Source organism: Cyanistes caeruleus, chromosome 5 (assembly GCF_971803275.1).
Source record: "Cyanistes caeruleus chromosome 5, bCyaCae1.hap1.1, whole genome shotgun sequence".
Taxonomy (NCBI): Eukaryota; Metazoa; Chordata; class Aves; order Passeriformes; family Paridae; genus Cyanistes; species Cyanistes caeruleus.
The window spans coordinates 18865313-18886199 of record NC_141705.1 but is presented as its reverse complement, the minus strand read 5'-3'; the positions used below and the strand labels follow the sequence as shown (position 1 = coordinate 18886199).

The window sequence follows — 20887 nt, the reverse complement described above, 5'->3', positions numbered from 1 at the left end:
CTGTGCTGTTTCCAAAGTAACTAGAATACCCTCTACAGCATTGATGGTTCCAGTAAATATATTCAGGGAACACGAACCAGGTATGAACAACAGACTGAGGCAGCCAGGTTCCACAAAAATATTGGAAGTTTTTCAAATAAAAATTAAAAGTATACTCTGGGAAACAAAGAACTGTCTCAATACATTTCATTTGCAACTAAAATCTACCAGTAGGAAAGGATATAAATATATTTTCCCTTCCTGACACTTAACAATATGAACTTTGGAACTATGGTATTATATAATCAAATTTTCATATTTAGCAAAACAGCAAAAAGTATGTGGCACTTAAAAAAAAGCAATTTCGTTTTCACTTCAAACAATTTTTAATACTTCAGGCAATGAAAATAACTGAAGTCAGCGGTATTTTCACACAGATGTACAATGTTACAGCAAGAAGCTACCTTGCAACCTTTTAAATATAGCAATCTAGAATTAAAATATGGTAGAAGACTCCCTGCTCAGAATAACTACCTTTCATATTTGTTTCAAAACCATCACAGAACACCTGATTTGCATATGGTCTTTGTTTGTTAACAGTGTACTATTTCTTGTCTGTTCTTCTTAAAGGAAAATACTGTGTAACACTTCAAAATGAGGAAAAGCTAATCAAGCTTGTCATTTCCAGACTACTAGAGAGAAACAACATAAGATTCTTTTTATGTTTTAGATCTAGGCATGAAAACAGAAGACCCACCTACTTATTGCATCTAGTGAGGGCAGAAGGGAAGAATGCATTTCAAGCAAAAGCCTGTGGCTGGGACAAAAAAAAAAAAATCAGCAGATTGACAAAAGTTATTAGTCAAAGCTTAGAATTTCCTAGCAAAGTTCACTGAACATACCTCTACATGAAAACTGAGTATATCTAAAAAATAATCACTTACTAAGCCATTCACACATTCATCAAATGCTATACATATTTAAATAAACAAAAAAAAAAAAATCAGACACATACACACCACTCAGGAGTTATTCTTGACAAATCTCCAGGGGAGCCACAAGGAGTTACTTACTACTAAAAATAAAATAAAAATTGTTTGAAAATGTCCTTACTAAATAACATATTTAACTTGCAGGAAACTCTGAATTAAAGTAATTCAGTTCACAGAGCCACTAGATGGAACTAAGAAAAACTGTTCCTTTATCTCTGTGACATTATCAGACATGTTTAATAATTGCATTCAATTCCTTTATTCTAAACCACAGTTAGAAGGAGCATTCAGACCACACTTGCATGTGTGAAAAGTTTCTCCTTTTAAGGAGAAAGTACACAGAGCCTAGAAAACCAAAACATCTTCAGCAAATTTTTATTCACCAAAATCTTGCTTAAGTTAATACTCTGTCACAAGGTTTATCTGCTTTTAAACACAGCTTTAAATAGGTTAAGGTAAACTACTGCTTTTAGTAAACTATTCATCTCAGTTCTAGAAGCTGAGCACATGAGAATTTCTTACAAATGAACATTAACTACAGAAACACAGTACACACACCCAAAAAATAAAAAAAAAAAAAAAAAAATCAGGTATTAAAATTTTAGCTGGAGACCATACCAGAAGGCTGGGCTGCTGACAGTTTTTAAATGATTCATGATGCACAAGAAAAGGTAGGAAACAGAAAGTGTTGCCTAGAGGAAAAGGATCAAAGCTATGCTTGCATTTCTATAAATTCTGAGCTACTGCAGAAGTTAAGCTTCACACAATCCAAGCAGCCTCAACAACAATTCCAATTTACACAAGCTTCTGTGGTGCTGCTTGTGATTTGCAATGCAAGCTGCAGTAACTCAGTGATGGGCTCCCTTCCCGTACCAACATCAAGGAATTACTGGAGAAGAAAGATTCACCTGCAGCAGCATAACACCATCTGTATAGAGAGAAAATCTCGTGATATACTTAAAAATCTTGGCTAGAGACCATAGGAATGAGACTGAAAAGGTCAATGGTTCTTACCTCTTAATTTGAATTCTGTTGAATCAAATGAGTCAACAGTTCTGAGTGCTGTGAGCTCAAATTCTTAATTGTACTGACAAGCACATTATCTTCAATTTCTAAGATGAATTTTAGTTAAAATTCTACAGTACATCCCATTATACAGATTTAAAGACACCCACCTCTACCAGGTTTTCGAAAAACACCATGGATTTTTGGGATTTGAAGGAAAATAAACAAGATCCAGAAGAAAAAGGCAGGGGGAGGAAAGGTATAAATAAACTCTCTTCAGTTAACTTTGAATTACTCAGAGAAATCAAGTAAGCAAGGGCAAATTTTCTGACAATCATCATATTCTGTTTGTGCTGATTCTGAATTTTAACAACACATTATAATTTTATTCACCCCTCCTTTTTCAGATATGCAGTTTCCATAGTAACTGGAGATACTTAGTAGTAACCAAAGGCAGAATAACATTAACTTATGCAATAACTTGAAACTCACCTTGGTTTCTAAAAATGTGTATATGCTTATTTTAGAACAACAAACATTGTGGTTATTTATTTTTTACACATTCCCTATGTGGTCAAGATAAACATCTCAAGTTCCTGTTTTATAAAAAGCCAGTTTCACAGACAGGATGTAACAGACTAATCCCAATGAAGTCTTCCCATACATCAGGATTTCTGCAGTAAATTAGTCAACACTTAATGTAAAATAATACACTTTGAACTTCTGAAGAACCTTTGACCATGCACTAGAACAACAGTAATTTTCTTAGCTTTCCCACATCACAGCTCTTGGCTATGCGTTCCTATCTCTAAATGCTGATTGAGAAGGCATACCAAACAAAAAAAGATTTAAAGATGTACAAGTTAGAGAACACAATCTAAAAATCAATTAGAAGGCTATCAAACTGATTACTTTATACAAATGCTAAAAATCCCCAGTATTTTTGGGTGATTTTCATAGTAACAGTATCATCACGGGAAGTCATATCAAGACCAACTCAAGGCTCCTGTCACTGGGTACAGCCCTCTCTCGACAGATATATGGCAGCTCAACCTAGTTATGGTAGATCAGTATCCCTGGAGCTGGGTAGAAGAAAATGAGTCATGCCCAAGTTGCGTAGGCCCAGCTTGTCAGAATCGGGTAGGAGGTCCTCAGAAAAGCAGAGCTGTCTTCAGAAAGCTTAGAGCTGAAAGGGCAACAGAAAAACCTGCTGATGGAGAGATGACAGAGTTCAAATATACCACGGAGCGACACTGGGGGTATTAAGAAAGGGTCTGCTACATACTACTACTCTAACACAAGAAAAGAATACCAGCTAAATAACCTGTCAATAACAATACTTAGACTGAATGCTCAGAAGAAGTGAAGGATAAACCTCACAGGACACCAGAAGGTGCAGAACACACTGGCAGAAGCACTTCTTCACCAGAAGAGTTACAATCAAAATACTGGAAGGCTGTAAAGTAAAAAAACTCAGTTAAGGGCAGGGGAAGTTACAAGTTCTTGATGTCTTATCTCTGAGTGGGAGTCCAATGCCACGCAGCTACACAAAGGTCAGGATTTTTCCGGGTTAATTGTTTTTTAATATTTTTTTCAAACCTGTCTATAAATCCAGCCATTCACAGCTTTTTTTAACTGTATCTCATAGTTATGACAATGCAACTGCTGACTGAGCTATCAAAACACAGATCTCTCCTGAATTTCTTCCATTCTTCAGCACTAAAAATAAAAAACACGCTAAGAAATTAAAAACTTAGAAAACTGAGAAACTAATTATATTTCAAAGACAGGTAACAGTATTGAGATGCTATCAAAAAGTAAATGATAATTTGAAGTTAACACCCTTTAGAGGAGACAGGACTTGAAATTTCTGTCCTCCCACCAGAAATAGTAAAACTAGATTACAAGGAGCTTTGCTAGAGACAAACAGAAGAAATGGAATTGCAAAAATAAAACTGAGTCTCCATCACTAAAGAAATCTACTAGCAGCTTACTAAAAAAGTAACAAAAGTCCAATAGCTCACAAACTTTCAAGACCAGTGCATGCCAAACTAGTTACACAAAAGCATTTCGCTATGTGCTCAGATTCACCATCCTCTTTGTATTAGCTCACCATACATGAAGTCTCACACAAAACCACCAAATTTCAAATGTATTATTCAAGCCCCAAAAAGGTCACTGATGCAGTTTCACAATCAGCTCTGTTCAGACTATCACTAGGTGCCATCAGAGGAAACAGACCATCCTTGATCCCCCCTCTCCTGATACCATGGTCCTCCCTCTTCTTTGCACTGGTGCTAGGCTTAAAGCAAGTCAGGAATGAGTCTGATAAAGAATTCATACTTTCACCTGTTGCCTGTGGTTCTTGACACATTCCTGCAAGCCAAAGCAACACACAGTGCTCATCACAACATCAGGGCAAGTCAGGCTGTGCAAAGCAGAAAGGGAGCGTGAAACTCCTTCCCTCCTTGCGTGTTTCCAGTAGTGGGATAAGCATGCCTACTGCTACCAGCTCTCTTGTGGTAACAACATTGTGTGCATGGCCAGCTGGGGTCAACTCCAGAGCAAAAAGCCCCAGCCACCCACATTAGAACAGCTCAAGCCAACTGCAGAGTTACAGCTAAAAACACATTTTCCAAAACCTTCGCTTCTCAAATGTCAAAGTCTGATCAATTTGAAGAGCTCAGTGTTAAGATGATGGCTAAGTTCCAGAATAGAACCATAATTAAAAGAAAAATCGTTGAATTACTTTAAAAAAAGGTTATATTATGTTGCCTATTGTTTGTTCAGTAAATACAATGCAGTGCTGTAGTTAAAACTGATCTCAAATATTCTAAGACATAATTTGAGAGAAAATTATTAGCCAAATACAGGTGCAGGTTCTCTGCCACACCCAAAGGTAGACAAGTTAATCCATAATCAAGGATTAAATTTAAACATGAAAAGAATCCAGAATTTTCCAGAATTACAAAGCAACTTAAAATTGGGTGAACATGAAAATGTGAAAACCCAGTGTTATCTTCAAGCTTAGAACAGAAGGTTCCTTAAAACCTTCTACCAAATTAAGTAGTGAACAAGCAGAGCCGGAGTGAATAGCAAACATCCTCATCATGTTCCCTCCAAGGGGGACAGTTCTGTTGGTCCAATTTTCATAATCATGACTAAATACCTTCAAGCACAGTGTCACATGCTACATATTCAGTTGTCATTTAAAAATACTGTTGAACAGGCACATACACATAAGACAAGGCAACGCTAATGATAATCTATATATTCAATTAAGTAAATACATTAATACCTGATGAAATACAGCAAAAATAGAATAATAGGCTCTTCCCTAGTCCTAAAACTCATCACACATCCCTTTTCTGTAAAGCATCTAGATTATCTTTGCCAACTCCTTCTCTAAGCCAAAAAATACCTCTAATACTGGGAACCCGTTTAACAATCTACGTAATTTGACTGTTATAGGTAAAAACTTTCCAACCTATATTTAATCTACATCACACCCACTAAAATTTACTTCCTCTTAACCTACATCTCAACCACAGTAAAAAAAAAAAAAATTAAAAACTCACACTGCTTCCGTTAACCATTTCTTACATACCCATCCCACAGCCTTTTCCACCACATCAAAATAATGCAATACTTTCATGAAAAGAAAAACTCATAGGTTCTGAACCTCTCAAGCCACACTGATACATTCCTCTGTACTTTTTGGATTTAATACTCAAAACTAGACACAAATGTGCAATCAGAAAGAAAAAAAGCCTTCTCTAATTTAAACTTGATCAACATACCCAAGGATGGCATCTACTTTTGCCAGCTGTATGTTTGTTGCTCATTTGGACCGATTTGTGACTACAAGTCCTGAATTATTTTCTACAGCTCTGTTTCCCAAACATCTTTATCTGAACATCCCATAACCTCTTCCTAGCACAGCATTTTATATTTAGCAGCTCATTATCTTTTGCATTGTACTTCTCAAACCAGTCAAAACTACTGAATTAAAAGTTTATTCTGTTGCTCTCCAGACAAGTGTTGGCATTCTCTCCTAACTCAACAGCGAATTTGCAACTTTTACCTTTTAGGAAAATGATAGATAATATGGCTAAAATTACCCTCTGAAAAAGTAATCTGTTTTTTTCCAAACCTCCAAGAATTCTTCCACCTTTGTAAAAAGTAACTTAGAACTATTTGGGAATTAGTTAGTTAGATAGGCAAACAGCCTCCATGACAAATTGAAAAAAGCATTTATTAAGTGGATGAACACAGAACTATCCTGAAACCTCTTAAAATTTAAAACTGTTTGTAAGATGTAAATTACATCTTACTATAGATGTAACTGTTTTTAAGCATATGTATTTTCCAGACCACACAGTCATGTAATACAATAAATCCACTTTTAACACATTTGATTTCTCAAATAATTGTATTTCTTCTTCACCAGAGTCACTACTAAGTGGGAGAGAACACAACCGATAGGCATCTCGGTACATTTACAGTTCATAAAACATTAAAAAAATTGGGTTTTTTCCATACAGACTGACACATCAAAATTGATTAAGCACAAATTGTAGACAGCGTCAGTACTATTCACAGTAAGAACTGCTTAATACCAGCTACAACCAGATCAATCACAATCAGAAAACAAAAAGAGAGAGAGCTGTTCCGACACGGCACTTCCACAACACCCTTGGGAGATACAACTGCTGCTTCACTGCGGATGTTCCAACTTCCTTAGTTTATACAGCAAGCCAACAGATTGGACAATTCAGATTTCAGAAATGCCACATCCTCAAACAGCACCGCGAGATCACGTAGCCTTGCACCTCTGCCTTGGAGTTACTTCATTGCTACTGCTGAAGTTTCATTAACTATAATTAAAATTCATGTCTTTAAGGTGTTGGGCTGAGAAGAAACCCAGGTGTGTGTCATCAGCTGAAGTTCAGCACTTTCAGCTCAGGCTATCAATACCATTCCAAACAACATCGGAAGTTTTTCTCTGAGAAATGCACACTACTTTGATTCTGAAGGGATATGGGTTTTTGTTGTTTCGTCCACCTTCCATGTTCTTTCTTCCAATTACAGAGCTTTCTGAAAAGCACCTTATGAGACAGGACAAACTTTTAAATGTTTCTGAGAATTTCCTAACGTACAAACCCCATTTTCTTAAGTGAACCGTCTAAAGGCAGTAAAGCCTCTTCCTGTTCATTACAAGATAGATTCAGAATGTGTATAAGCAATTCGGAGCCATCAAAGCCTGCTGAAATTGGATTACTTTAGTTTCAGTACAACCGCTGGTTTTAATTGCAGGCATTCCCACTTGCCCTAAGTACGGTAATGTGACTTTTCTTTAAAGAATTAAGTGAAGGCTGGAATGCCTTCCACTTTCCTAGAGAACTAAACCCCCCTGGGGGCAGGGATGGACACCTCTGCCTCGGCAGGAGCAGTGCTGGATACAGCGGGACCGGCGAGTCGGCTGTGGCGGCTCCCCCGCCGTCCCCTCCGGAGGCCGCCCCGCGCTTCTCGGCCGCGGCCGGCGGCGCTCCGGACACCCTCACGGGCGGCTCCGGATCTCAACAATATCGCTATTCAACAGGATCCTGCACACATCCTGCGGCGGGCTCCTTCCCGGGAAGGGCCGCGCCGGGCAGTACCGCAGTGCCGCCGCCGCAGCCGGACCCCCTGCAGACCGGCCCGGCGCCCTCTGCAGAGCCGCACCGCGCCCGGCCCCGCGGCGGCGGGAGGCGGCTCGGAGGCGCCGGGGAGCGCCGCGGAAGCCGGGAGAACGGCGTCCCACCCCTCCACCGACAGCCCGCCCGCCGCCGGGACGCGCGGGGGCCGTTACCTGTCACCGGCTCCGCCGCAGAGGCGGCCGCGCCTCCCCGTCCTCCCCGCCGGCCGCCGCCGCCGCCGCCGTCCGCAGCCTCCAGCTCGCACCCCGCGCCCGCGGCGGAGGCGGGCAGGAGCAGCCCCAGCAGGAGCAGGCAGGTGGGCACCGGCCGCACGCCGGACGCTCGGAGCCCGCTCATCGGTACCGCCGCTGCCGCGGAGCGAAGGCAGGAACGCAAGGACGGAAAGAAGGAACGCAGGGGCTGGAGCTCCGCGCTGCGCCGCTGCCGCTCCGGCGGCACCAACCCCGCTCCGCTCCGCGCCGCCTCCCGCCGCTTCCGGCGGCCCCCGCGCCGCCGGGCGACACGTCACCGCGCGGTGACGTCACCGGGGCGGGGCGGCGGGCGGCCCCGCTCCCCGGGCAGCGCGGCTCGGCGCGGACGGGCCAGGCCGGGAGCGCACGGGCCAGGCCGGACCGGACCGGACCGGACCGGCGGCAGCCGCAGGTGCCGGGACCGCGCCCGGGCCGCCTGCACCGCCGGGCGTTTCTGTCCGGGCGCGGGGAGCAGCCGTCGGGGGCCCGCTCCGGGACCTGCGCAGCGCCGGATCCCCCGGCCAAGCGTGTCCCGGAACCCCTCAGGTCCAGACCGGCTGGGCCGGATTCAGGAAAGGCACAACGTGAAAATAAGACACTTTAGATACAGGGCAACACGAGACCTGGGACTCAGTTAAACTCGCTGCACCACTGCAGACACCCGAAGAGAGCTTTCTGGAGTTCAGGTTCGGTGTGTACTACAGCACTCCCAAAACATCCGCAAAACGAGAAGAGTTTCAAATGTGATTCCACACAACTGAAGCTGGGAAAACTACAGAAAGATTCAACCGCGATTTCTATGTGCTTAAAAACTTAAAAATATTTTAAATCTTTCAAATATTTTAAAATCCTTAAAATATTCACAAAAGAAAAAAAAAATCACTTTTGCTTATGTTTCCATCTAGCCACTGAATGGCTACAAAGTCTGTACTTTGTCCTGTCCAAACCTGTGTTACTTTACAGCATTCTGTTTCGAGCCATTTAATGAGAATAACACAGCCTTTAAAGACCAAATTCAATCTAGTATCTTAGATACACAATGTATGAGAAAATAATACAGCCCAGATGCTAAAGGCTATATAAACATTACATTTCCTATTAACTAGTGCAATTATCTGAGAAATAACAGAAGAGGGGTTGAAAGAGCCTTTGCCTGCTGTGTAGACCCGACAGGAGATAGGAGCACAAAATAGATTGTACAAGCTGCTTCTGCGGGTCAGCAAAATCCAAAAAGCTAACTGTGAAATCATTACAGTACTATTAAATGCAGCAAGAAACAACTCTAGTGACATAGTTGGCATGCAAACTCCATCCCAGGTGAAACATATTTTTATGGGAAAAAAAAATGTAAAAACTTTAAAGTAATCATATAAAGATTTGGAAAATGTGTCTAAACCTAATGAACTCTGATTGAATTGTGAAGTCTGTGCATTTCTGCTGCCGAATACAACAGCTTTTAAAGACCAACAGTATCTGACCAGATCTTGTGCAAAGAGAACAATGAAAAGCCTGTATCTTAAGAAAGTTTGTTCAGTGTTGTTTAACTTTAGGGAGGGGAGCTGGAGCAGAGTAAATTTTCCAGATGGAAATAAAGAAACCAGCTGTTAATTTAATTAATTAGTTAATGTTGTACTACAAAGAGAGAGGAATGTATAAAGGTTACACGAAAGAGGTACACCCTGCACAAGTGTGAACTGTTTTAACTGGGAGTTAGTGAAGTCAAAAGACTGCACAAGTACTGTAAAGAAAAGCCTATTCTGCATCAGAACAGCTGTGAGATGGGGACACTCCAAGAAAAGGATGTGGGCCTAAAATAATAAATGATGCTTACTAGAAGTTCTCTTTCAATATTGGTTCATTTTCACCTCCTGCTTTTAATTACAAGTGCCCAGATCATGAAGCGTGGAGAATGGATGGTTTTCAAGCAATGCCTGTGTTCTGGAGTTGGGAGGATGTCACTGCTGATCAGGACACCGTAGCAGAAGATCTTGAAGTGAGAAGCTTAGCTGGAAATGCCTCATGGTGCCGTGCCACTTCATATCATGCAGAATCAGCTGCATGAGCTCAGAATCAAGGAAAGGCTGCAGTCTAACCCATTAATCCACAGAAACCTAAATAAATTGTGGTTTCAATACGAGGAGCCAAATTCTAAGGAGTGCCCTGCAAGATTTCATCACAAAATCAGAGGAAAATGTATGACCTCTAGAGTTCCTCTAGTCTAACTCCCCTACTCAGCCCCGAGGAACATCACTCATAACCAGATGCCAGTTTCATTTCAGACTGGTCACCACTCCTTTTTAAGTAGAGTGGTTCAGACTGCCATCCACCTCATCTACTTACCCAGTCCCTGCTGGACTACAAAGTAGTCCAAAATGCTGTGGATGTCACACCAAAAGACCTTGCTAAAATCAGTATGTGCTGCTCTTATCACTTCAGTCATAGACCAAATTTTCTCATGACCAAAGGCAATTGTGTTGGTGGAACTGTGCTGGTTTTTCTGAATTGACTCGTCCTTTGCCATCCCAGAAACGGCTTCCAGGAACATTTCCTTCATTATCTCCTCTGAGAGAGATACTTGGTAAGGATGACTACTCTGCTGTTTCCTGAACCTTGCTTTGATGATGGATGTGACATTTGTTTTTTTCCCAGTAACGGGAAATCCCATCTAATTGACACAGCCTTTAGAAGGTGATAGTACAGTGAAGTTACTCACTGTCCTCAGCACCTTTACAAGCAGCTCCTGTTCAGCCCTAAGGACTGACAAACATAATTTGCCAAATTTGCTAAAGTCTCCTCCTCCAAACCTTGCCAAACTAGGCACAGAGCTCTGTGAACCCTAAGAGCTGACCTTAGCAAAGAACAAGGGAAAGAGAGATTTGAGAATCTCAGCCTTTTCACAGTTCTTCATCACTAGTGACCTGTCCCATTCATTAGCAGAGAAGTGTGGGTTTTGGGTGTGCTTGCTATTTAGAATGTTTTCTCTACCTCTGGATGTAGACAGTTGTAATAGAAAGGCTGGAATTTGCTGTGAATGGAGAATGAATGGTAATGTCTAGGCATGGGGTCGCTGGATGAAGCACACAGCAGCAAAAGAGTTGTCAGCTTTGACTATGCTATTGGCATCCAAATTACCCAACCCAGCGCATCTGAGTGCAGTTTTGCAAGACACCCATTTCTGGAGAAAAAGAGCAGTGAAGAAATCCTGATGACTCACAGAGGTGAGATAGGATGGGGACACTGAGCGCTATCAGCTGCTAAAGGCTACAAAGAGGAGTATCCAAAATTACATTGCTGCCAGCCAAGAGGAACCAAGGAGACATGAGGAGAACCTCAGAGCTGGTGTCGCTTCTCTCCTGTGTGACTGCCATGGATGCTGGACCCGGCACCGCGGTGGAGATGGGCAGCCTGGTCACCACTGCCTCGGTGCCCCGTGGCTGCACGGGCTTCACGGGAGCACCTGGGGACATCCTGAGAGCCTGAACAAAAGTTGTTCTGTCCGGAGGTCTGCTCTAAGTACAGCCACACACCCCGAAGAAGGTCTGGCACTGGCACATGCTACATTGTTGATCAAATGTTGCAACAGCACTTCCCACAAGTGCCTTCGTTTATCTTTTTGCAGGGAGCAAGCTGGCCTTGAAGCCTTAAGAGTTCAGCCATTTATTTAACTTTTTGTCACAAATCCTGATGACTATTAATGGACTCCTACAGTCTTGGTTGAATTTTCTGAGTGTTCTTTGCTGTATGGATAACCTGAGAGGCTTTTGAGTCCTGTCCTGCATACTTCCATTGATCTTCAGATCAGAAAGCTTTTTTTCCCTTTTATTAGTATTAACTGCTTTGAGTTGCCTTTCCTGTTAGCAATTTTATCATTCACCTAGCCTTAATCACCAAATTGATTTATCTGAACAGAAAAAGGGAGAGGAAATAATCTTCAGAGTTGTTAAATGCCAACAGTTCTTTCCAATATGTACATTCAACCAGCCCTACAATAACCATGAAGCAGGCTTGAACAACAGAATAAAGGAAAAACAATAATTTTTTCTGCTCTTTGGTGTCATTTGCAGTCTCTCCAAACTACAAGTTATGAATGCTCTGGGTAGATGAGAAGACTGATTAGGAAAAATGAGCCAGACTAATAATAACATATGAGAAAGAAACCTGGTGGGGGAAACAGCAACAAAGCATGAACTTAGAAAAAAATGTTACAAGTTCACCTTACAGGAAAGAAGACTTAGAAATGAATACAATAATTTATTTTTTTATTAAAAAATAATGCAAGTACAAACTGGCAATAAATTCAAATTCAGATAAGCAATGACCACCAGATTATTGGTAAGTTGTCCAGGAAACATTTGCTTTGAAAAGAAATATTCATTTTTGAACAGGCTTGAGATTAAAATTCAAATATCTTCTCTTGATTAGAGATGTTATTAATATCTGCACCCAAATTACAAAACTTTCTAGTTCTCAGATTTCATGTGTTGATAAAATATCAGATGAAGGTGGAATTTTATAAGACTTACATTTGCCAAGATGAGAGGATCAGTTTAGGAACCCCTTCTCAGTTGTTCCTGGATTACTGAAGTTTATGTTTTGGGGAGGGAAGTTAGTTCAAGAGGAAAGTATAGTAAGTATTTTAAGTGTTCCTGCATTTCCAGCTGTTAGTGGACTAAGAAACTATGGGTCATAGATGTTATCTCAGTCCAGTAAGAAAATTGGAACGTAGAGAATGGAAGTCAGTGAAACATGTTCCTTACCTGATGGGAGTAGTAGCCCTTAGGATCTTATCAGTGACCATGAGTCTAGATATCCCTCAAAAGAGCAAATTACCTTGTAATAGGCTAAAATGTGGCAAAAATGACTAAATCTCTTTCGGTAAGAAAGAAGAAGCTGCCATTAAGGGCAAAACAAGAGCTGCAGAACTGCAAAGAACTTTTTTATTAAGTTTCCTTATATGAAATTGGTTTTTTTCAATCAGCATTGTCACAGGCATTCCAGAAGATTTTTTTCTTCACTTATTTTCTTTACTTATGGAATAAAGACAAATCTAAAGTCTTGGAACACACAAGTGTGTTCAGCAAGTGTTCACTGCAGCTGAGTCTTGTATTTGCATAGAATCTTTGCTTATCCTTTTTCAAATTGTTGAGTTCTTTATGGGAACAAAGATGCCATTCCAGTTAGAAGATGTTGGCTAGGCAGACTCTGGTTGGATTCTGTTTATTTCAAAAATAAACAAAGACTCAATCTGTTTACACAAGATCTGGAGGCACATCCGGAGATAGGGAGCCTTAAGGAAAACAATGGCAGAATGACTGAATAAAATATTCCAGGCAGCACTTTGATTTCTGGAATCTGTAGTAGAAGCCAAACAGCTTGTCAGGACACAATCTTACTGGTACTGCAGGAGCAGGGAGGGATCTTGCTATCTTGAATATTTTGGCTTGTCAGACTACAACGAAGTGATAGGTTGTTATATATTTTGACAGCTAAAGACCATTTGGAGCAGCACAAAAATAGTTGTGGAAATGAATTACATTACAGATTTAGGTGATCAGAAATATGTAAAAAACTACTAAATTTTAAGAAGACTTTGTGGTAATTCTGCATTCATAGTAAAATCATAATGCATTCATTTGTAGTTCAAACTGTCTTTAAATGATCAGTGTAAACATTCCTGATGTTTAATGAGCAGCAATATTAACACAACAAATCTATACATTAAGAATAAATTGCTGGCTTTTTCATTTTTCAAGCAATGTGAAAATATAACTAATTTCAACACAGAAGTGAGAGCTATAGACATGACTCACCAAAAAAGGCTATCCTAGAGGGAATGGAGAACAGAGCATTTTACCACCAAATGGAAAAAAAAAAAATCCCAGTATGTACATAGTATTTCTTTCACTTTCCCTGAATCTCAACAAATCTTAAATCTGCCTTTACCTAAGCAGAGACAGTGTTTTGTGTTTTCTTACTCCTTCCTTTCCTGCTAGACAGGAAACAAGGAAAAGCACAATCAGAAGGTGATGAGAGTCATTACTGCACATGACTACTTTTTATCTTAGAACAAGCATATTGATCAACTATGTGAAAAAAAAATAGAATAAAAATCACTATTTAAAAAGAGTATTATTTGGACAGAGTCTTTTAGCACATTCTTGTGAAGGTAGCAAGTATTGAAGAGTGCCTCCTGGAACATGTTTGGGTATGTTTGTGCTCAGAGAAAATAATTCCTACTCACATGTAACATGAACTGTCAGGATGGAGTTTGCTTATTCAGGCTGGTAGAGGCATTCTGGGGATCAGATTAAATTTTCTCAGTGTCTATAAAGTAACTGTTCCATTAGAAATAATGTGAGTAGTAGCTTTCAGAATATATATTTTTTTAATCTAAATAAAGTCTTAGTTTGTAATATATTGAGCTGTTCTTCACCTGAATGAGCATGGTCAGAAAAATGCTGTCAGATTAATTATTTACAATGCAAATAATTTGTCCCTTTAAAACAATATTTGGGATAAAAACAAAGACTATTTATGACCTTCTGAAGCAGCAGGAGGAAAGTGGCAAAAGCTTTTACTTGAAGTGTGGTTTTGATACTTTTAGAAGCTGTTGATTGAAAAGTGGAATGAGCAACCACTCAATCAGAGGCTTGATACTTTTAGAATCTGTTGATTGAAAAGTGGAATGAGCAATCACTCAATCAGAGGTCAGAACTTCAGTGAGTAGGAGATTATATTCTCATGATCTGTGACTAACAGAGAGTAATAAAAAGCTTAGTGAACATGTGTATCATGTAAATACAATTCTATTGTCAAATGGTTTGTGGTAAATTGAAATGTCTGCTCTGAGGTCACAGCAAGCAAACTGTTTCCTGGAATTTCTGCAGGCAAGTTGCACATCCTGTAAACTGGAGCTCTAGATCTGTGGCACTGCACTACCAGGTACAGTGAGTGACACAGACTTTAATAAATAAGATCATTCTGCAGAGGCAGAGAAAGCTGGTCTCAAATTACCCAAAAAGCTGAAAGACATATGGAAACCACTGCTGAGAAAATCAAATAACAAATATTTTTTCTTTGCCTCAGTTTTTATATGTTTTAGGTTGTTGTGCTGGGTAATAGAGAGAAAGCATTGGAGACTGCATCCTCAGTTACAAGGTCATTTTCCTACTGTCAGAACACAACCTTGGGCATTTGATGTTATGACATGGTACAAACAGCTCTATTTCTCACAAAAAAAAAAAAATTAAAAAAAGAGAAAAATTTCATGCATTACTTACATTTTCAGAAGGAGACACATAATTTATAATTTGTTTCTACTTGCTTTGCAGGCTGTGGTACTCGCAAGATTGTGTGCAACGCGCTAAGCTTCCTTGAGCATTCGAGTTGAACAAGCTTTCATGATCTTCCTTGGATCTGGACTTTTTTTATTCCTTTATCTGCCCATTATGAAATTGTGACCATTTTGGTTAGGGTGGGACAAAAAGGTTGTGTATTCAGTGAAGTTTTTCAGCTTTCTGATATGACTTGTATAGGACAGGTCATACCTTTTATCTTCTACTTAATGAGTTGGAGCAGTTCTTTCTATACTGTTCATAGTTAATAGGAAATGCAGGGAAGGGCTCAACTAACAGTCTAAATCAGAGACAGTCAACTCTCAACCCCTTAGAATCAATAGAGAGTAATGGGAACTTCAGGTTGTTAATTTCTTACTAAAATAAGCATCTAAGATCTGAAGCTTTTCAAACATGGAGAGGAGAGGCAAATCAACTTTAAGGAAAATGAATGTATCTTCTGTCTCATCCATTAGGAAATGACCAACTAAAAGTGCCTCTGATGCCTTTCTTTATTTCATGTTCTTGGGACATACGAATCAAAATACCTTTTAGGCCTTACTGATACAGCTAGAACATAACCATGAAGGAAACTGCACACTGCATGAAGGAGCTGGAATGCACATCCCATAGCAATGGGTAAACTTTTCCTAATGTTTTAGAATCTGCTTTCATGTTTGTGCTGCAGTAATTTCAGAGAATATCTTCAGAACTAAAATGACTAAAGAGAGACTCAGAAGAGTATTTGGTTCCTAAGATATGCTCCCAGTGAAATTATCTAACACCAGCAGTGTTCTCCTTCCCTTGGAATTAGTGTCTGTGATAATTCAATACTGAAAGTTTCAGTATCCCTGAAGAGCAAGTCTCGTCTAGACAATCTTGGTACCTCTGTAATCTGTAAAAAGAGACAAGCTCAAGAAACAGTTACCTACATGATCCAAAAACTGGGTTCATAGAATCACAGAATGGGTTGGGTTGGCAAGGACCTTACAGGTCACCTTGTATGTTGCTAATGGCTTCTGAACTATTAAGGCTTGAGGCAGATCTGACACCTATAGCTGCTGGAGAGAGATTGCAGTAAGCCACAAACTATGGCAGTGGGTGCTGTTCCTTAAGGCAGGGCAGTTGTCTTTTCCTGAGAGTATTAAGCTGAAAATAAATGAGTGGTGTACTTCTTAAATGCTATCAAGTTCCCTTTTTAGATCTAACTGATCTCACAGCCTGAAAACTCACAGTGAAATTAAGTGGACTAGTGAAAATTTAAAATATATTACATTATGGAGGAAATAAAAAGCTTAAAGGCCTATAATTAATCCTCACTGAAATCATAATAAAGCATTGAGTCTTGAAAGAACATTTCTGTTCCATAATAGCCCTGCCTTTGAATGGCCTGGTCCCACCAAAAGCAGAGTGCACAGTACTGACCTGTTTGCATTGGAACAATTTCCTGAGTAGTATCAGTAACCATCTCTGTTTAAATGTCTGGATTGAAGTCAGGAGAGAGTAATTTATTCTGCCCTTGTCATTTAAAAATATCACCATGGTGTTTCCTAAGAAGGAGCAAAACTTCCACCTAGAGAAAATTGAAAAGACGGCTTACACTTGCATCAAGAACATACTCATTTCACAACTGGGTTGTGCCCAGTTTTCTGAAAGACCTACAGCAAATTCTACAAAAAGAAGACTAAAAAAGCCAGTTCAACTCAGAATATTTTTTATTAAACTGTTTGGAACCTGTAAACAAAAGATCTCTATCTATGAAGAGCTATTTCTTCTACATTTTACACCGTAGGTATTTATGCTGCTGAAAAAGAAGGTGATACTTTCCTTCATAAAATAAAACAGACTGAACCAAGATTTTATAATAATGTTCAGAACTGCCTAGCAAGAATAGTAGCCTTGAAAACACAGAGCAACTGGGAGAATTACAGTTCAAGCTTTTAAACTAGGAAAATACAAATACATATAATAATATACAAATACAAAATTCATTATTCAATGAAAACAAACAAAAAAAATCTCATCTGAATGGGCCAAGATGGATCTTACATGTCAGAGAGACTCTTGCTCTTTATATTAAAAAAAACCTCTCCACAGTTTACTTAAAAAAAAAGGAAAAAGAAAAAACAAAGAAAGAAAAAAAATTACAAACCTCAGGGGCAGAATTTCATAATTTTGAAGACCAGGAAAAATCGGACAAACTAGAAAAAAGTGTCAAGCCACTAACATTATGAATTAGTATTGTAGATACCATGTAAGATGATACTTGGCTTTTCCTTTGCCCAGACTGCTAGGTTAACCTAAGTCTAATCCTAACCTTAACATTCTCTGTCTTTTCTCTGGAAACAGTATTTCACTTTGTCCCAGTCTCATGTTCTGGAATCCTATGTAAAGATCTTGTGTATACAAAACAAAGTTTATTTGTACAATCTATCATCTTGGCCCTTTCCTCACCCAAAGTCTAGTAGTAGGGGTGAGTTATCTGGCAATGTTTTCCATTACTTACTTGCAAGTTAGAGCCTAATACTCCCGTGTGAGTGATTTCTTTCAAAGCCAAGATGGCCAAGGTCTTAGGCAGGTTTTTTCCAACTTTGAGTTGGAAACACATAGGTTATCATCCAGCCTGAGGAAATCTCACTTCCTATGGTGTCTACGACTTCCCTGCTTCTCTCTCACTACTCCCTTCTAACTGAAATCCTGGCAGGCAGTGTAGCACCCCCTTTTGTACAGAGCTCTCCAGTGTCTGCATTCAGAATGGTCACCTAGGATGCTCAAGAGATCACCCTGGGCATTACTTCCTGCTATTTCTGGAGGACTGCACTGACACAAGGTCTGATATATTTGGCTTTCTAAGATTGCAAACCTCTATTTAAGTATTTTTTAACCTAGATTGTTGCAAATCCAAACACCTACCACTTCCACCTTTTAATTGTGTTTTCAAGACTGAATATTGATTAGCTGCCTAAATAAATAATACTTGCCATAAAGCAACTCTTCACTGTAATACTTACGCCCTTATCGCTATTACCACCTAATACAGGAATGGACTGATACCAAATTTATTTTTTTTCCAGGATTTCTTTGTAACAGAATAGAAACATTTGTCAGGGAAAGAGAACAACCCTAATCAGAAAGGTTCCTATTTTCTGTAAACTGTAAAGTGTAATTCCCATAGACAGGAAGCCCAGATTAGACAAAACTATGTAAGGATATTTGCTGAAGATTGCAAAAAGAGAGGAGAGAAGAAGATAAAGCTCTGGAACAGAAAAATCTAGTGATACAAGACTGAATTTCAAAATTTATATAAACACATGAAAAAGACTTTTTATCTTTTGTATGATTAAAAAAACTTACCCAAGCTTTCAAAATTAAAAAAAAAAAAATGTTGAATAAAGATGCAATATAAAGTCAGCAGAAGAAAGTGTTTGTTAAACATACAAATAGCAGATGATGGCTTTCTGTGTTGCAGAGGTCACAGTCCACAGCGTTTGAACATCTTTTTCCACACACCCTTTTCCCACACCTTTTCCCTTTCTTTCAAAGATTGCTTTCCTCAGAGTGGAAGCGCATTGTGCAAGGCAGAGGTGGCAAATGGGCTCTCCTGCCTCTGTGGAAATGAGGCCCATTAATACTCCTAACACCCCTTTCCCAGGAAACTGGGTAGGGTTAGAATGTATTACAAACTAAAATGAAACATCTGATTATGTCCTAAGGTCAGAAATGATGGAGAGAACTTCACCAGTAATGTGAGTGTTGCTAGCAACTGGAACTTCTTTCACAAGCTGTAACTATGCCAGTTTTCCACAGCTAGAATTTGAGGTTAACATTAATGAACCATGATTGGGCTTCAAAGAAATGCTTGTTTTTGTAACCCAGATGCACTTGGAAAAAAAGGGAGAAAAGGGAAAATGTTGTGACACTAGACTTATTATCAAAAAAATTTAGATAAGGAATAATGAACACATTATATGAACACATAGAAAATGAAATATTATTGCTTTTCATAACATATTTTCTGCTGATTTACTATTTATAATTAGACTTACTAGGGTATAACTATCCTAAATAGAGCTTTTCAGAAAAAAACCCACAGCATGTAACATTCAGAGAACATAATTCTTGAATAAAATGAACAATCAGATACCTACTAAAACATATTATGTGAATAAAACATAATATTTTGCCATTGACTATCAGATTCCAACTTGTCTCTTAGCAACATGATACAGTTTTTTTTGTTTGAAGCAAAGTACAGAAATTGGTCGCATGCTTTGTCGTGCACAAATTGTGTCTTTAACTCTTTTGTTAAATAGTCCATTTATTTTGGTCATAATTCCAAAAGAGACAATTTGTTTGAACTGTTCAGCCAAACACAATGTCATTTGGCAAAGTACTGTGGTCCTCCATAAAGCCAATTCTCTAGAGATAATTTTTTGCACATATCAGTAGTCCAACATCTACAACATGCTGATTTTGAAATGTGGGCACATGGAGGCGTCTCTGCAACTTTCTTCAGAGAATCTTAAATTCACATCCTGTAACCAGCAATGTCTGACAAGACACAGAATCAGGTGAACCTCCCTGGGCTTAAACAAAGACTCAAAAAAAAAAATACCAAAAAGGCAGTATTTCTCCCTTTGTAGTAATTTAATAAGACTGGTTCCTGGTTAGTATTTAGCACATTTTAGTTGCAGTCTTACAAAGCATGGTGATGAACCCAAGACAAATGTCTTAAGCACAGACTCACTCTGTCCCCATTAATAGCTGCTGACTTGTGCTGCACTGTGTCCTCCACAGAAAAGACAAGTATCCTGAGATGTTTCTCCAAAGCATAATTGGCCAGTAATGCCTTAATTTGGTAGGTATACTATTAGTTGACTAATTAAAAAATATGGAGACATTTTAACAATGTTTTAAAGCAGAGCACAACTGTCACACTGCTGGATCAAAATCATCTTCTCTGCATTAACTGTTTTGTTATGGTACTGAAAAAGCTGAGCAGGAAGTGTACAGGAAAAGAAAATGTTTCAGTGATTTCAAACAGCAGCACTCTGGGTTCTAGAGATTTCAGATTATTCCGTGGTTCTTTGCTGCACTAAGTGGTTCAGATCACAGATGTGCAACCCCTCACTACATGAGTGACCTTGTGCTGAAAGCCTGGAGCCTCCAGAAGGGTACTTTTCACCTTCAGTACTGATTACTAGAGGTGTAAATACACCCTGAATCCCAAGTGCTGGAGTTGTCCCTCAGCAGTACTTCTGAAAGCACCCCCAAGAATGATACCCAGCACCATTGCTATGGCTACTGGAGGGGGAATTATTGGCAGGGGCTGTTCCTCCTGCCGGTGCTGCCCAGTCGGACGGGAAGGCTGGCTAATACCGCTCTGCCCGCCACTCCCAGCGGCCCTGACCTCGGCCCTGGCCCTGCTGCACTCCCTGCCCAGCAGCGGAGCTTCCTGGGGCCGGAGGAAACCTGTCGGAGCTGGCTGGGCACCACAGATAGGCGTTTCAGCTGACTGCCCCTTCTGTGCGGATGGAAGGCAGCACACGCAAGCCGCCAGGCACAGCCAGAAACGCCCCGGAGGAAAAGAGGGAAAAGGAAGCGCCCAGCAGCTCCCACCGCCCCAGCTGCATCCGTCCCCTCCCTCC

General features: G+C 39.9%; 1 protein-coding gene and 1 long non-coding RNA gene across 8 annotated transcripts in view; one reads left to right on the top strand and one right to left on the bottom strand.

The window, feature by feature from the left end:
- Positions 1-18949, bottom strand: part of STIM2 (stromal interaction molecule 2) — a 73291-nt gene extending 54342 nt beyond the window's left edge. Inside the window, exons 1-2 of one of the 7 annotated variants that reach the window (XM_086890407.1) lie at positions 18594-18949; positions 16665-16812 (exon numbers count right to left, since the gene is read on the bottom strand). In XM_086890407.1, coding sequence (XP_086746533.1) covers positions 16665-16707 — 43 coding nt within the window. In that variant the 5' untranslated portion in view covers positions 16708-16812; positions 18594-18949. The other 6 variants (XM_086890402.1, XM_086890403.1, XM_086890406.1 and 3 more) reach the window with 6 other exon arrangements.
- Positions 8359-16419, top strand: LOC147652960 (uncharacterized). Its single transcript, XR_015287235.1, has 3 exons — positions 8359-12237; positions 14992-15115; positions 15237-16419. It is a non-coding gene; the product is annotated as an uncharacterized LOC147652960 (long non-coding RNA).
- Positions 18950-20887: the final 1938 nt, after the last annotated feature.